Raw genomic sequence first — 18,111 nt, forward strand, 5'->3', positions numbered from 1 at the left:
ACATAATAAGTAAGGGATAATGTGTAGCTACAAGGTCATTGTCGCAAAATAATTGACCGACACTGCCTTCTAAACGCAGTGAAGGTCAATTATTTTGCGACAATGATAGCTATAGCTATACATTATCCCGCTTATTACAGGACTAACAATATATACGTAATTCATTTTACACAATCGACAAGACGAGATCAAATGCAGACGCAGTTGTTCTGTTGCTCCTCTGTCATCGCCGGCAGGTGTGTGGATTTGATTGCACCTGATGTAGTGCAGCTGTGCATAATGGTAAAGCTTAGCTTGACTGCGATCAAAATGCTTTATTGTGATTGGTCAATAGCGCTCTGTTGCCCCTAACAGCGGTCATTGTTGCCCGTAGCAGCGGTGAATTATCGAGAAATAATTGACCGCTGCTACGGGCAACCGAGCGCTATTGACCAATCACAATCAAGCATTTTGGCAAATGTTAAAACGCCATGTAATAAGTATTATTAGTATTCTCTCACTCTCACACCCACCAACACACACAGACACACACACACAATCTTCCGTGTTGCATTCGAGTATATTCAATGGCCCCATGCACAATTTACATAAATACAAATGAGAAGACAGCATAGCAATTGCAGTGACATAAATACAGATGAGTCTCATAGGAGTCTATAGTGTTTCTCCTGTTGGACACTTTTACAACCAATTCGACAACTGCTGGATTTTAAATGAACAAAATATGTTGGTTGTGTGACTAAACTACAGAACGTGTCATCATGTGCAATGGTCGCATAGAGCCTGCACACACACACAGCAGCAGCGGTACAACGTGTAGTGTTTTTATAAGAGTACGTTAGGTGACACTGAAAGCTTCCGTTTATATTGTTCACAAGCTATTGGCAAGTTAGACGGACAAACCATGGCATTTCCCCCCAGTTAGTCAAGTAAGGGATAATGTATAGCTACGAGGTCATTGTCGCAAAATAATTGACCGACACAGAGTTTAGAATACCGAGGCGCCTCGCCGAGGTGTTCTAAACGTAATGAAGGTCAATTATTTTGCGACAATGACCGAGTATAGCTATACATTATCCCGCTTATTACATGGCTAACTTACTAACAATATACCTAATTTATTTTACACCATCGACAAGACGAAATCAAATGCAGACGCAGTTGTTCTGTGGCTCCGTCCGCTGTCAGCCCAAATAAAGTTATTATTATCGCCGGCAGCCGGCAGGTGTGTGGACTGATTGCACTGATGCAGTGTGTGTCAGTGGGCTTGATTGCTCCAGCTGCGAACAGCGGTCATTATTGCCAATAATCACCAGTGATTATTGCGCGTTGCCCATGGCAGCGGTCAGTTATCAAAAAAAAATCACTGCTGTCGGGGGCTATTGACCAATCACAATCAAGCATTTCGGCGAATGTTAAAACGCCATGTAATAACGTTAGTTAACTTACTATAAAGTAGTGGGTGGTGTTCATGAAGATGACTCATTGAATTCAAAGTCTTGCCCCCTTTCACATCGATTTTCTTTCTGTACTTTCTACAGAGAATCATCATCAATCAGGTTTCCCTCAGCTCTCTTATATATGTCTGTGTTCCGCCATGTTTTTGCAAAACAGACCCATGTTGCATGCTGTGCCTGCATCTGGGAGACTGTTGCTAATGTCTTTGGTTGATGCTGAACAGTCTAGACAGTTTTTATAGTATTTACAATTTTCAAAGCGCGGTAATCAAACACACTTTTAATGATAATGAAAATGTGAACAGTATTAGTGTGAGGGAACAGTGAGGGAATTTTACCGTGGTTATCATTCAAACCAGTAACGTTTCATCCCTAGTATAATTTCAGTATCGCTATATCAAGTTTCAAGTTTCTTTATTAGTCGTCATACAAAAATACAGAATACTTTTATATGAAATGCTTTTTCCTGTTTTGCTCCTGAGAGTGTAGTGAAGTATAAAATAGAAAGTCAAAAGTACGTAAACAAGTGTAAACAAAAGTGTTCAATATACATATATACAATACAGAGTAAAGAAAATGAGTAACTGAGATACAATACAATATACAGTACAATGCAGAAATGGGATGAGGTACAACTTAGGGTAAGGTGCAATGAGGTATGAGAGTTGTAGTGCAAATCTCTTTACCAATCAATATAAAGTGTGTTAAAGTGTCTAAAGTGGGTAAAGTGGGTGCTACAGTGAGTTGTTTATTTAAAGTGAGTGTGTACTCCTTCTGAGTCTCTCTGTGCTGGCCATGAGACTCCGGTATCGCTTGCCTGACCGCAGCGGTTCAAACTTCAAAGAGGCAGTTGTTTGGGTGGCTAGAGTCTTTTATTATTCTCTATTGAGATATTCTAGGTGTAAAAACACGATTAGAGACCATAGTGAACAATGGACATCTTATCATGCTAGTGTGTGTGTGTGTGTGTGTGTGTGTGTGTGTGTGTGTGTGTGTGTGTGCTCCTCACCATCTCCTCTGTCTGCTTGCGGCGTTGGTCCAGCTTCTGCTGCTCTTCCTGGGCCAGCATCTCCTGCTGCCTGCGCTGGTTCTTCAGCATCTCCTCATGGAAGGAGCGTGGCGGAGGCTTGTTGTGCTCACTCAGGAAGCCCTGGACATGGTCCGCAAGCTCATAGATCATCACCTGGGAGGGGACAGGGAGGCTTGTCAAAGGAAGCTGTAAAAGGAAGTGTGTGTGTGTGTGCCTGTGTGTATCCTCTCACCTCTCCACATCTCTCCAATGCCAGCTTGGTGAGCTCAGTCTGGAGGCTCTGGAGGTTGTCATTGGAGAGACCTTTGGCATTCTTCAGCTCCAGCTCTGGAGGCCTGTTATTGGTATCCAAATGTGAAATTGTTATCACACAAAGAACTATCCAAATGCAATCATTGGTTACCAAGCTAGTAGCTACAACTATAACAGTGGCTTTGGCTATGAGCTACACATTTCCAATGCCGGCTGTTGACTATAACACAGCTGGTCAGTGTTTCAGCACATAGTAAAATGCCATTGCTAGGGGAATACTCACACATCGGGGTATGAGGCTGGGCAATTGACCTGCAAGTCCACTGTCACATAACATTCTTGACCATTGCTCAGGCCATTTGGTCGCAGGCACAGGTACACCTCTGGAGGTCTTTTAATCTTGAAAAGAAGAAGTTAGCATTTAGCGATTTCCCACTTGGTACACATCGTCGGTTAGATGGGCTAACCGCCAGTATCAACTTGCTGCATCACCTTGAACTGATCACGTCTATGTAGGTCAATCTCTCTCTATTTACCTTCCATGTGTCTTTACACCGCGAATCCTCAAAATCATCTCCGAAGATAGACGCAAGGGCCTCTAATTCGTTTTCCTGTTGAATAATATAGTCTTCGCTTCCATCCGTTGGAGTCTGCTGACTGCTCATTATTCAGCCAGCACTACATGGCACTCATGTGTGTCGTGCATTCACAGTACATACACACACACCCTTATCAAGAATTCCAAAAAGTCCTTCTCGGCTGCGGCAATCGGAGTCGTCCTGGGATAGTTGCCTACTTTGTAACCGCATCGATTCTTGGAAATGTTAAAGCTAACGATTCAACGTCCACAAGTAGTCCTTATTATTTATACATTTGAAACATTTGACAGGGGCGACCATACAGTTACACGCATTCACGCATCTTACGCAAATGAGTTGCACTTCTTGTCGCAGGGTCAACGTCATCACGTCGATGTATGTACCAAAAGCTATCTCTTGGTGGCAGCAGAGAGGCAGAAATGGCCAGACCAAGGAGTTTTGTACAGGCTCAGAGTATGCATGGATATGATTAGATTTAGCCCAATTAAATTGATTTGCTTGAGACAGAAAGCAGGCTAACGAGTCTGCTGTGGGCTCTTGAAGTGCATAGTGCTGATGATCACAAGTAAAATCACACGAAAGACCTGCTGGTCTCAGATCAATTGTACTGTAGTTCAACTCCAGTTCAGTTCACTGACCACTGGAGAACAAACCCAGAGTCTGTGCACAGAGTCACTACCAGTGTTTCCAATAATAGATTTATAACACCAGTGTTTGATATGATGCTGGCCTTAATCCTTCCTGTAGACCACATGGGCTTATAATAATGCTTCAAGCACAGTTTGTGTCAGAGAGAGGGTCAGGTTTGGCTGCACGCCATACTGTGGGTCGCTCTGGACGAGACGTTATATCTTTATAGTGGCACTACAAACCAGTTGACTGGGGACAACTTGTCCAATTGGGGACAAAAGCACTGTCAACTATTTGGATACAGTCAATTTTGGGTCAGTTGTTAAACATAGAATCTGTAATGTCATCGAACAGCAACCTCTATGCAAAAGAGCCCTGCTTGGTATTACCCTTTGTTCACCTTTTTTTGTTTTGGTCTGATGTGTGGGTTGTATTTCAGTGGGTAGCTATAGGGGAGGGGTTGCTACTGCTGGCCACACCTCAGGCTCTGCCAAGAGAGGTCCGAAATCCTAATGAAATTCGCTGTATAATAAGTTACTAAACTTCAACGCACACAGTTCAGTTGAGTTCAGTTCAGTTATTTTTTATTTCGGGTTTTGGACACAAAATTCCATAAATCGCCAAAGTTTTACCAGCTACTATTGCATCATTGTCCGAAAAGGGCTAGGGAGAAGCACTAGGCTTGTCGGGCCCTACCCCTGAAGACTTAGGTTATTATTATTTATTTTTTTACATTTACATACATAGTACATACATAGTAGATAGATAGATAGATAGATAGATAGATAGATAGATAGATAGATAGATAGATAGATAGATAGATAGATAGATAGATAGATAGATAGATAGATAGATAGATAGATAGATAGATAGATAGATAGATAGATAGATAGATAGATAGATAGATAGATAGATAGATAGATAGATAGATAGATAGATAGATAGATAGATAGATAGATAGATAGATAGATAGATAGATAGATAGATAGATAGATAGATAGATAGATAGATAGATAGATAGATAGATAGATAGATAGATAGATAGATAGATAGATAGATAGATAGATAGATAGATAGATAGATAGACAAAGTAACAGACAGTGGACAGACACAACATATACATATAAAGTGAGCGATTAGGGGTTAAAGGCCAAGTTGAAGAGGTGGGTTTTTGAGCAGTTTTTTTAATGAGTCCAGAGTTAGGGCGGTGCGGAGTTCTGCGGGGAGAGAGTTAGAGGGTGGGAGCTGCCACACTGAAAGCTCTGTCCCCGAAGATCCGCAGTCTGGTTCGGGGGATGGAGAGCTGACCAGTGTCCGTGGGGACCGTGACTGAGTGTGGGGTGGAGGAGGTCAGTGAGGTACTGAGGTGCCAGAGCGTGAAGGGATTTGTAGGTGAGCAGGAGGGTTTTGTATGGTGATGCAGGATTTGATGGGGAGCCAGTGGAGGTGGATGGGGGTGGGGGTGATGTGCTGCCAGGGTTTGGTGCGGGTTAGAACCCTGGCAGCTGAATTTTGAACATACTGGAGCCTGTCCAGGGTTTTGCTTGGGACCCCGGACAGGACCCCGTTGCAGTAGTCCAGGCGGGGGGTTACAAAGGCATGGATGAGGGTCTCAGCTGTGGAGTCTGAAAGTGATGGTCGGAGTCTGGATATGTTTCTGAGGTGGAAGAAGGCGGATTTGGTGACGGAACTGACATGGGCTTGGTAGGAAAGGGTGGAGTCCAGGATAACGCCCAGGTTGCAGACCTTTGGGGATGGGCAGATGGAGCAGCCGTCTATGTTGAGGGTGAGATCCCCAACCTTCCGGAGCAGGGCCTTGGGTGCCACATGCCACAACCATGAGCTCAGTTTTATTGTTGTTGAGTTTGAGAAGATTAGATGACATCCAGGTTTTTATTTCGTGAAGGCAGTTGGTAAGGGAGTGTGGGGGAGATGGGTGGATGGTTTGGTGGAGAGGTAGAGTTGTGTGTCGTCAGCATAGGAGTGGAAGCTGAGGCCATGGCGGCGGATGATCTATGATGATGATGATGATGAGATAAAAGCAGGTGTATAAAACAAGTGTGTAAAAACAGGTGTATAAAAAATTAAAAACAGATGTATAAAAGCCGGTGTATAAAAACAGGTGTAAAAAAACAGGTGTAAAAAGTAAAAACATGTGTGTGGGGAACAGGGAACAGGTCAGAGATCAAGGTCCCCCGCACTATATTACGCTGTTGTACAGTCTGATGGCAGTGGGGACAAAGGACCTCCTATGCCGCTCAATCCGCGAGTGCAGGGAGATTAGCCGTCCGCTGCGACTGCTGCTCTGCCCCACCAGGGTGTGGTGGAGAGGGTGGTTGGTATCGTCCATAATGGCCAGCAGCTTGCTCTGCGTGCGGCTCTCCACCACGGTCCCCAGTGGGTCCAGTCTCCTCCCCACCACTGAGCCAGCCTTTTTCACCAGCTTATCCAGCCGCCTGGCATCCCTGGCCGTGGTATTACCACCCCAGCAGACAGTGGCATAGAGGAGCACACTTGCCACCACTGCCTGATAGAACACGTACAACAGTTCCCCACACACATTAAAATACCTGAGCCTCCTAAGGAAGAACAGCCGGCTCTGTCCTTTCTTGTACATACATATAGTACACATTACAGTACATACATATAGTACACATTACAGTATAGTATACCTGCAGTATATAATAGTATATAGTATATAATAGTGTATACAACACATATATAATGTGATATGAGATATATAGTACATGATATATACAATATAATACAGTACCATAATATAATAGTATATAGTATAAATATAGTTTAATATAATATACAAATTAATTATAATATGATTATATAATGAAATATGGTATAAAATACAATACAGTATCATATGTATTTTTTTATTAATTAAATGCATTTAAAGCTCTTCTTCCCTTCTGTACCTATCGAATATAGATTTTTTTTTGTCTAGATTTGAATTGATTTATGTTTTCACAATATTTTAGGTCTAGGGTGTCAAACTCATTTTCACAGAGGGCCACATCAGCATTATGGTTGCCCTCAAAGGGCCAAAGACCGTATACATGTTAATGTAATGTAAAATAAATGTAGAACTCATCTACATATTGTTAAACATGTTGTTTCTGTATTTATTACTTATTCAAGTTACACATATTGCATAGCATTTGCATAGATGTAAAAATGTTAGCTTATGTTATTTTAACAAATAATTGTAGTTTATCAGAACCCCATATTACTCCATCAATCAATGATCAACCCATTCAAGTAAATAACAAAGAAGAATATCATCAAATACAAGCTATGACATTAAGTTTGTTCAAAACCTTTTTGTCACAGTCAAGAGGGGCAGAACTAACACCTGTGAGCTGCAAAGAACACGTGGGACAGATGTAGCAGATGTTACAAAAACAAATGGCTGCACACAACCTTGCAGAGGCCATACATCCAACTAATGGAAGATAGTTTAATTAACTTTAATTAATAGATTGCAGAATGGGTACAGTACAGTACAGCTCAATACACACAATTATTAAGGGGATGCAGACCAGAGAAAGACTTTCGTCTTGTTTACATCAGGGTCCCCCATTTTCAATTCGTAATGAAATTGCTATTATGTGTCTGCATGAACACACATGTAACTGTACTAAAAAATAACAAAATAAGGGTTGTCTCAGTTCACAACTATATTGGTCAAGTTTTGGGTGGGACTTGTTTGCGTCCCTACAGATTCTTATTCAATTGAGCGAGATGCTCGGTTATGTCACACAGCCAGTTAGCATCTGACAGTTCAGACAATATTTCTTCAACCCTTTGTTACCTATTCTGCCTGGATCTTTTTTGTATTTTGGGCTGTAAAATTGTCAAAGAATGTCTGAGGAGTAAGTGCTTTTGGCTTTTTTCCTTTGTTACTTCATCAATACCTCAGATGTTCAACATACATGTATGTGTAAGAATGTGTAATAACTAAGGCTGTCAAAGTTAAAGCATTATTAACGCATTAACCCACAATTATTTTAACGCCACTATTCTTTAACGCAAGATTAATGTCAAACTCAAGGCCCAGAGCTCTTGTGGGCCACATCAAATGACGTGGCGGGCCACATTTGGCCCGCGGGCCTTGAGTTTGACACCTATGAGCCCATTCCAGGGTGGCTCCGTAAGAGGAGATACACATTATTTTCAGGTTTGTTATCATCACAGGTTTTTTGAAGTTCAATGGTCCTCTTTATCCAGACATTTGCTTCTTACATTTACCGGTAATTGACTATTTCTTGCTTTGTACATAACTTGCAGAGTTTTAAAGTTGGCCATATCAATGAACTTCAAAATATGTGATTGTAGAAACAGTGTGTGGTCCCGATATCCTGCATTGTTTATTACTCTTATTGCTCTTTTTTGTAGGATAGTCAATGTATTTATGGTTGTTTTGTATGTTACCCCATACCTCTGTGCAGTAATGCAGGTAAGGCAAGATCATTGCACAGTACAGAGTGTGCAATGAGTTGGGATTGAGTACATGTCTTGCCTTACTAATGATTGATACTCTTTGCCATTTTAGCCCTCACATATTCTATATTGGTTTCCAGCAGGTTGGTCTCAAATCACTCCCAAGGATTTATTTTCAATATTCTTTCTATTATATTATTATCTATTATCAACTGAATGTCTGTTTTTATCTGGCGTTTTCCAAACACCATACATTTTGTTTAATTTAGATTTAAAGATAATTCATTTATATCAAACCAGAGTTTGTATTTATTCATTTCTATTGTCAAGACCATCATAAGCTGCTGGATGTCCTCCACTGTACAGAACATGTTTGTATCATCAGCAAATAGTACACACTTCAATACATTTGACACCGAGCACAAATCATTAATATATAGATTAAACAGTTTGGGTCCCAAAACCGAGCCTTGAGGGACTCCACACATTATTTTCATACATCTAGAGTTGCAATATACAAATTGTACAATTTGTTCTCTGTTTTTTATGTAGCTTTCAAGCCAATCTGACACAACCCCTCTGAAGCCATATTTTACCATTTTCCTTATAAGGATTTTGTGATCTATTGTGTCACAGGCTTTCTTTAAATCTACAAAGACTGCAACTGTGTACAACTTTGTATCTATGTTTGTTATTATTTCTTCAGTTAATTCATTCAATGCCATTGAAGGCGATCTGTTGGCTCTAAAACCATATTGGTTCTCGCTCGGTTAGTAAGTTATTATTTTCTACAAAGTGATCCAACCTGTCCACAAATTATTTCAACATTATACCAAAACTAACAAAGTAAATGAAGCACAATAAGAAGCGGGCTTTTTTGCCAAGAGGTCGCTGTTTGGCGGCATTACATATTGTACCTTTAAGGTTAGGATTAGGTTATGGTTAGGATTAGGGTTATGTTAGTCATGTAGTAGTTATGGTTAAGGTCTGGGTTAGGGGCTTCATGGAAGTCAATGAAATATCCCCCAAAAATAAGTAAACATGTGTGCATGCATGTATGTGTGCATGCATGTGTTGGTTTGAGAGAGAGAGAGAGAGAGAGAGAGAGAGAGAGAGAGAGAGGAGAGAGAGAGAGAGAGAGAGAGAGAGAGAGAGAGAGAGAGAGAGAGAGAGAGAGAGAGAGAGAGAGAGAGAGAGAGAGAGAGAGAGAGAGAGAGAGAGAGAGAGAGAGAGAGAGAGAGAGAGAGAGAGAGAGAGAGAGAGAGAGAGAGAGAGAGAGAGAGAGAGAGAGAGAGAGAGAGAGAGGGGGGTGGGGGTTCTGTGCCTAAGGAGACATCTGTCATTTATTTATTCAGCTATATACTATGTTTACTATAGAGCTCATGTCGTAAATAGAAATAAGCCTTCTATAACTTTTTCTAATTCATAATAACTCAAAATAGAGACCAATTTTTAGCCAAGCATTACAAATGTAAACAAAGTTTATACAACATAAAAATGCATTAAAATCGAGAGAATGTGCAAAGGCAGGCACATGTGAAGGCAATTTGCAACTTGGAACTTTCACTTTTCATACTATGGAACATAAAATGTCATCATTTATCATTTATGGAGCTTAGGCGTTTTTATTCAACGTTATTATTATATGTGGCTTGCGGTGGCGTACGATCCCTCACTGTCGCGTGGCAGAAAAGTGTGTGAAAATGCACTTACTTCCTCAAAAACAACATTTGAATGAAACAAATATTATATATTCAACATACAAATGTATTTTTTTATGCCTATAAGCCTGTCAAGGCAGAATATAATGGGAGTGTAATGGAATCCTCAGGCATCATCCAGCATCTATCTGTAGAGATAGAGAGAAAATACATCTAAAAATAGGAAGCCTTGGTGTCTGACTTAACACTCTAGGGTAGAAGAATGCTGTCTTACACACAGCAATAATATAAACCTAACCTAAGCCTAGTTACTACTATTACATTCTGGGCCCCCACCTGTCTAATCAAGTTGTCTTAGAAGTTAGTATATGATAGCATCATAAAGGCTATGTGTTAAAAATGCTATCATTAATCGGCCTGAGACCTGCCAATCGCATGATATCTTATGAGGGAGAGATGTTTCATCGATCAGTAGACTAGAAGATCACAGTGTTGCCGGAATAGTTTGAGACTATTACCTCATAAGGTGCAACTGAACCTCCAGGAAAATATCTGCCTGGAAAGTGGGTGGGGACAAATAAGGGTCTACCACTTTGCAAACTCACCACTCGGGTACCTCACTGACCGTACGCTGTCCCCCACCATGACCCTACAAGGAGACAGCCTGGCCAATCGGGGCAGAGCACCGGAGAGCACCGGAGAGCAGCGGGCCACTCAGACAGCCAGATCAGAGATAGGGCATTACCATCAGCTGTTAAGGGGGCTCAGTGCACATACCAGCAGAGTGGCCCACTGACATATACAGTATACTCTACACACTACTGAGAATGGAACCCCTCTTGCTCGTCTCCTAAACCAGACACACAGATCTACCACTGAGCCGTCCCGTCTGGGCCATCTGCCGTAGCCTAGATGGTTAAATGTGGCACAGCCTCTGTTGCATGTGTTCCCCACAGTCTCCGACCCAAAAAGGTGCCAGTGAAACGATGACACGCACCCTGTGAATTAAAGTCACAATGTTGACAATATCAAATAAAACATGAAATCATCTCCTGGTTAATAAGTCTACTCAATCAAATATAAATCTTTAAAATGCCTGTGAGTGTGCACATAAGTGTGACAAGAGAAGCAATACTGTCCATGTGTGTTTGTGAGATATAGTTGCATCTTTGAATCATAGATTGAATAATCTATTTCCATTGTACTCTCAGCCATAATTACATTACTATTATACAATGCAAATAACTCTATTTCACCTAAAACCCTATATTTAATTGAATACAATTTTGGTATAACAGAGACAAAAGTGAGACCATGAGCCTCCACCTGTAACAGCTATCAATACCAATCGCACTCCATCAAACAAGTCTGCCCTCGTCCCATATTTCATCAAAAGTGGGCCAGTCTTGTCCTTTCCAAGTAGGCTACGCATCTCTCTGTTTTAGTTACGTCCCATCTCTCTCCATCTGCCTCTAGCTTGTTGATTTTCCCTGGCAGCTCTTTTTTGGACTTGTGTGAACTCTAAGCCCCGCCCCTGGTCCCCAGACCCGGCCCGGGTCTTATTTAAGGGCTACCCTCACCCTCAACTGGTCGTCCCAGTGGAAGCATCCGTCTACCAGTGCAACTTGGTGAGTACTTTTCACAACTTGCTTCTGTGGAACGCTGTGGAGGAACTACATCATGTCTGTAGGCAGGAGTTCAGATTTGACCGAATTCATGGGCTTTTTCTCTGGCTGCAGTTTTGACCTGGTGATGATTGAATCAATGAAAGTATATGAATGGATGATGTCGTGTTAACAGCATGTGCTGTTGTTTTTTCAAGTGGTAAGCCATCACTTACTTGACATTTAAGGGTGCCGTTAGAACTGTAGTCAGTGCAATGGTATGATAAGATTATGTCCTGTACTCTTAATAGACTTGGCTTGTTTACATGTAGTTCTGTGGCTGCAGTTTTGACTTGGTGACTGATGATTGGATCAATGAAAGTATACGAATGGATGATGTCATTCTAACAGCGTGTGCTGTTTTTTTCCCAAGTTGGGCCAACACATACTTGACATTTAAGGGTGCAGTTAGATTATGTCCTGTACTCCTAATAGACTTTATGGTGTAAAAGATCTCTGCTAGAACAGCTAGATCGGGTGATTGTGAATGAGTAGGCCTTTTGCAGACTCGCTGTGTAGACACAGACAGTACCTTAATTGCAGTTGATTGTGAATGAGTAGGCCTTTTGCAGACTCGCTGTGTAGACAGTACCTTTTTGTGAATGAGTTGGCCTTTTGCAGACTCGCTGTATAGACAGTACCTTAATTGCAGTTGATTGTGAATGAGTAGGCCTTTTGCAGACTCGCTGTGTAGACAGTACCTTAATTGCAGTTGATTGTGAATGAGTAGGCCTTTTGCAAGCATGTCATTATGTGAGAATTCACTTTGAACAGTGCACTAAAAAAAGAAGAAGAAGAAGAAGAAAGAAAGAAAAACAAGCCAAACCTGCCTACCTTCTAATGAATGACGCTGTTAGGCAGCTGAAGCATGGAGCCGTGTAGTAAAACAGAGGTAACAGCTGATCTATGACCTGTCTCTGAGGCAACCTCCTCAAGAACTGAAATAGCAGCTGATAGGAGCTCTGTGGGGTTCCATGTGCCACTTGTTTCACCCCGTTAGTTACGGCAGGGGGTGTGGAGCTCAAAATAGACGTCAGGTCTCGCCTTGTCCCTGTTATGCCCCTTTTTGGCGCTACCTCAGCAGCCCTGAGATGTCCCAGGAACAATCCCAGCAGTGGAGATACAGTATCAGTAGTCGTACAACAAGGTTGGGACGGAAATAACATCCAAAGGCATGTCTAATTAGCACTCTATAGATAGCAGCCATACAAGTGGCTCGCATTAAGAGTTTGCAAGTGATAATGCTTTCCGAATAGTTACGAGACACATCTGGCTGCAGTTCAAAAGCATTGTTGATCATAGCCAATACTTAGAGAGAGCCACATGGCTATGTTTCTTTCCCGGAGGTCAGAAGCCTTACATGGGTAGAACAACTCCAGCCACTTAACCGTGGCATGTACGACACCACCGCTGTCATAAAGTGCCTGTGGTTGTTCAATTACAGTAGGCCTTCGCACTATGCTACCAATAACAGTGGGAGTTTGGACAGCTGCTCCTACAGAAAACGCTCCTAACAATCCCCTTCTCTCTCTCTCTCTGTCTTGTTTCTACAGACCATCCCACTAAAGCATAACCATGTGTGACGACGAAGAGACCACCGCCCTCGTGTGCGACAATGGCTCTGGCCTGGTCAAGGCTGGATTTGCCGGAGATGACGCTCCCCGTGCTGTCTTCCCTTCCATCGTTGGAAGGCCCCGCCACCAGGTAAACACTCATCACAAGCAGTAGTGACTTATGTCCGGTGAAACGTAGCGTTAGTATTTTTCAAAAACAAACTCCTATTCGAGTGGGGGGAAACACTGTGAGAAGAGCATCTCGACGTGTCTTCTTTGGTTCTTCTCTAATGGTTCTCTCTCTCTTGTCTTCCCCAGGGTGTGATGGTGGGTATGGGTCAGAAGGACAGCTACGTAGGTGACGAGGCTCAGAGCAAGAGGGGTATCCTGACTCTGAAGTACCCCATTGAGCATGGCATCATCACCAACTGGGACGATATGGAGAAGGTGAGTGTTGACAGGCGCTCGTTTACAAGATTCTTAGCAGCTAAGCGTCCATATCAGTCACATTTACAGTTAACTAGCCATCATCGTGGCAGACGCTGTGGGCAGCTCTGTCGAGTATTAAAGGGGCATTTCACCCGAATTACATTTAAACTCTATTTTGTCCCAACCTTCAGAGTATTTGATTCCCCAAGAAAGATGTGTTTTCTAGATCATTATATACAGTATTTAATTTTTCTATTAAATTATTTGTTTAGATTTTAATTGAAGCTGTAGTCATTGAAGTAGAAACATAACTTGTGAACTTGAGAGCTATATTTTCCTAAGGTTTTAGGCCATGCTATTATTCATCAACATTTCATTCAGCTGTATTTAACACAAAACAAAGAACGTCTGAATTAACAAATTAATTCTCAATAACTCTCAAACCCAACAAATTTGCTCAAGACTGCTTATAGTTTTGGTATAGCTGGGTATGTGTGATATCACGTGTATAATAGTGTAAACAGTAAGCTATTGAGGAACCCTGTCCATTAGTTATTCAGTGAGAGGATTTTAAGTTCTTAGAATAGAATAGAAATACTTTATTCATCCCGAGGGAAATTTGGCACTACAAATCGCTCACAGTAAACAGTAAACATTTGGGTAGACAAAAACAAAAGTCACGAATAAGAATAAAAATAAGCCTAAGAATAAAATACGGTCCGGGATATACATTTCCTATGTTACATTCTAATAATATAAAATATACAGTACAATTATACAGAAATATACAATAGTGTAAATTGTCAAAGTAAAAGTCCAGGAAGATAGTACTGTCACTCTGTGCTCAGTGATGCATTATAAAGTCTGATGGCTGTCGGAATGATGCCTGATGCCATCATCTGCTATTTGCTCCCCGTCAGATCTGGCACCACACCTTCTACAATGAGCTGCGTGTGGCCCCTGAGGAGCACCCTACCCTGCTCACTGAAGCCCCCCTGAACCCCAAGGCCAACAGGGAGAAGATGACCCAGGTACTCCATAACCCCATGTCATCCTCTATAACTATCTCCAAGTCATTATTATGGTGCTGAGATTTACTGTTATGGACAAACTCACTAATCTGCCTTGCTCTCTGTCTCCTAGATTATGTTTGAAACCTTCAACGTTCCCGCCATGTATGTGGCCATCCAGGCTGTGCTGTCCCTGTACGCCTCTGGCCGTACCACTGGTCAGTACAATTATTTACCTATCTCTATCCCTGCCCTCTTTTCTTTTTTCCTACAATCACAACGGTCGCTTCCCTCTGACAAACATTATTATGTGCTTATAGACCTGGGGAGTCAAAATACGCCTCATTCCAGACACTTCTTATACAGTATCATAGGAGTTTTTCAAGGTAGCGGGTTTATATGGTTCCACTTATTCAATTGGTCTGACATTTGATGGGAGCAGAGTTGAGCATTTTACATTTGACAAAAACGAGAACAAGGTAATGGATACTCTGTGTACCTAATGCAATTGAATCTTTGAAACGCTGTAGTTTTCATGTTTTATTCATAGCTACAATGAAAACAAAAATGGTGGCGAATGCCACGAAAACAACCGAGAATGACCCAGAATATACAAGTAGTTCTCTTGTGATTGGTCAAAGTTTGCAGAGGCATATGGGTACTGACTGTAGTAGTTACCATGAAAATTAGTAAAAATTACAATATAAAACACTTACTTTCAAAGATTAAGTTAAAACATTTACCTTCATTGGTTGTAACAATATAATAATTAAATAATATATACCTTTGTCAAAGATTATGAACCTACACAAGACGTTTTGTATGTACGCCTAATACTTTCAATAGGTGGTTACAATGGGGGGGAAATCACAGGTGGAACCTCACTCCCCCGGGCTATAGTGCAAGGGAAAGTGTTGAACATACACCCTGGGGGTGTGTACCGTGCAGATATATCACTTTCATTGTCATGGGCTGGTGTTAATCCCTCTTTGGCAGTGTGTGTAGGGCGAGCATGTGTCGATTGATGTCAGCTGCAATATATAGTTTATGATGTGTCGCTGTCGCATGCTTCAAGAGTGGATTTACATAGTGCTGCCAGTCTTCATCCTCACAGGCATGTGCGGCTGGCTAACTATTGTCTTCCTGTCTACACCCAATAGGTATTGTGCTGGACTCTGGTGATGGTGTGACCCACAACGTCCCCATCTATGAGGGTTATGCTCTGCCCCACGCCATCATGCGTCTGGATCTGGCCGGTCGCGACCTGACCGATTACCTGATGAAGATCCTGACTGAGCGTGGCTATTCCTTTGTCACAACCGGTAGGTCCAAGAAAGTTAACCTCTCTGTGTGGTCAAGTCGTATTTACCATATTTTGTCTATTGGAGTAACGTGCTCTACAGTTGTCTAAATGTCCCTTTTCATCACTTGAACCTCTCCCCTTTAGCTGAGCGTGAGATCGTGCGTGACATCAAGGAGAAGTTGTGCTATGTGGCTCTGGACTTCGAGAATGAGATGGCCACCGCTGCCTCCTCCTCTTCCCTGGAGAAGAGCTACGAGCTTCCCGACGGTCAGGTCATCACCATCGGTAACGAGCGTTTCCGTTGCCCAGAGACTCTCTTCCAGCCTTCCTTCATCGGTGAGTCTTGTTTGTCTCCTCTACCCGGATTCCCTTCATTTCTTTGTGTAGGCAAGATATGTGTTTTATATGTCACAATACTCATCTCCTGTGTTGTGCCTATGCCCCACCAGGAATGGAGTCTGCTGGTATCCATGAGACCGCCTACAACAGCATCATGAAGTGCGACATTGACATCCGTAAGGACCTGTACGCCAACAACGTGCTGTCCGGTGGTACCACCATGTACCCCGGTATCGCTGATCGTATGCAGAAGGAGATCACCGCCCTGGCCCCATCCACCATGAAGATCAAGGTAAGGGAATTAAAAACGGGGTCTTAATTAATCAGTCCTCTGCTTTAGGTTGGTTGATACAGTGACCTAACACACACTTCTCTTCTGTGTCTCTCTCTAGATCATTGCTCCCCCTGAGAGGAAGTACTCCGTCTGGATCGGTGGCTCCATCCTGGCCTCCCTGTCCACCTTCCAGCAGATGTGGATCAGCAAGCAGGAGTACGACGAGGCAGGCCCCTCCATCGTCCACAGGAAGTGCTTCTAAACACACAACCAACCTCCTTTCGCCCATCCTTTGTACGTCGTCGTCTGTTGTATATACATGTTCTGTTGTAATAAAAGATAAGCCCTTGTAACAGTATCCTTTGTTGTGGTTCTTTTTTGTGGGACAGAAAACAAACACCATCCCGATACCATGCATATTATGTAGCAGGGCAGTAGTGGGACAAGTATAGAATTCCTTTACTTTACTAAGTAAAAGTACAAATATCCTGATAGAATAGTACTTTGGTCAAAGTAAAAAATACTCCATTATAAATTGTTTTTAATACAAATGTAAACATTTATGATATTGAATATACCTAAAGTAAAAGTACTAATTATATATGATCTATCTAAAATACCTGTCAGAGTACATCTACATCAGACCATTAAAAACCGATATTTGACGTCCAGAACAAGTTATGCATTGGGCATTTACTCTTTCTATAATAACTATCAACTGACTATCAGTTTTATGTGTCACTATAATCTCAACATTAGATAAAATTCGACTTCATTGTCATTGCACAGAGTACATGTACTAAGACAATGAAATGTATTTCAGCATCTATTGCAAAATAGCGCAATAGAGTGCGGGTGTGACAGCTGACAGGTGTATATGCATTTTCAGTGCTGAGCTGAATGAGGTATAACTATATATGAAATAAGAGTGTACTATATGAAACATGAATACAGGAAATTAAGATAAAAATGTGTTGATGTCCTCCTGTGTACAGTGAGATATGTACAGTGATGGAACATATCAACAGTCTGTACATGTAACAACTAACTGTGTATTTGGTAATAATAATAATAGATTTTATTTGTAATACGCTTTACAATTGTGGAGCAAATCTCAAAGCGCTACAATTAAAAGAACATAAAAACTAGCAAGAATAAAGGAAGAAATAATATTTAAAAAAAATAGGCAAGACTAAAGCTAGCAATGTGCATCTCAGTTGCACATCAATAGCATGTTGTTAACTATATAACAGATGAATGACACTCAACATGATTGTACTTAGTGACCATCTACAGATAATAAACTCCATGTAACATGACTGGCAGTTGCTTTTCAAGAACTAATTTTTTTTTGCAAAACACATCAAGTAAATACCAATTAAAATGCTATCCACTCGGTTAACCACTCGAGCGTGTCAAGTACTTATGTAGGTTTTGTAAAGTGTAAGGTTTTGA

General features: G+C 41.6%; 2 protein-coding genes across 3 annotated transcripts in view; one reads left to right on the forward strand and one right to left on the reverse strand.

The window, feature by feature from the left end:
• Nucleotides 1-3,637, reverse strand: part of eif2ak4 (eukaryotic translation initiation factor 2 alpha kinase 4) — a 91,970-nt gene extending 88,333 nt beyond the window's left edge. For both annotated transcript variants that reach the window (XM_084310650.1, XM_084310649.1), the window contains exons 1-4: nt 3,276-3,637; nt 3,023-3,138; nt 2,720-2,822; nt 2,467-2,640 (exon numbers count right to left, since the gene is read on the reverse strand). In XM_084310650.1, coding sequence (XP_084166776.1) covers nt 2,467-2,640; nt 2,720-2,822; nt 3,023-3,138; nt 3,276-3,404 — 522 coding nt within the window. In that variant the 5' untranslated portion in view covers nt 3,405-3,637. The remainder of the gene's footprint in view (nt 1-2,466; nt 2,641-2,719; nt 2,823-3,022; nt 3,139-3,275) is intronic.
• Nucleotides 3,638-11,621: 7,984 nt separating this feature from the next.
• actc1b (actin alpha cardiac muscle 1b) lies at nt 11,622-17,014 on the forward strand. Its single transcript, XM_084309986.1, has 9 exons — nt 11,622-11,712; nt 13,302-13,452; nt 13,620-13,748; nt 14,651-14,761; nt 14,874-14,958; nt 15,901-16,062; nt 16,188-16,379; nt 16,493-16,674; nt 16,775-17,014. The coding sequence occupies exons 2-9, from the start codon at nt 13,324-13,326 to the stop codon at nt 16,916-16,918; spliced, it is 1,134 nt and encodes a 377-aa protein (XP_084166112.1). The 5' UTR covers nt 11,622-11,712; nt 13,302-13,323; the 3' UTR covers nt 16,919-17,014.
• The last annotated feature ends 1,097 nt before the right edge of the window (nt 17,015-18,111 follow it).

The sequence above is a fragment of the Notolepis coatsorum genome (assembly GCF_963971535.1).
Source record: "Notolepis coatsorum genome assembly, chromosome: 3".
NCBI lineage: Eukaryota > Metazoa > Chordata > Actinopteri > Aulopiformes > Paralepididae > Notolepis > Notolepis coatsorum.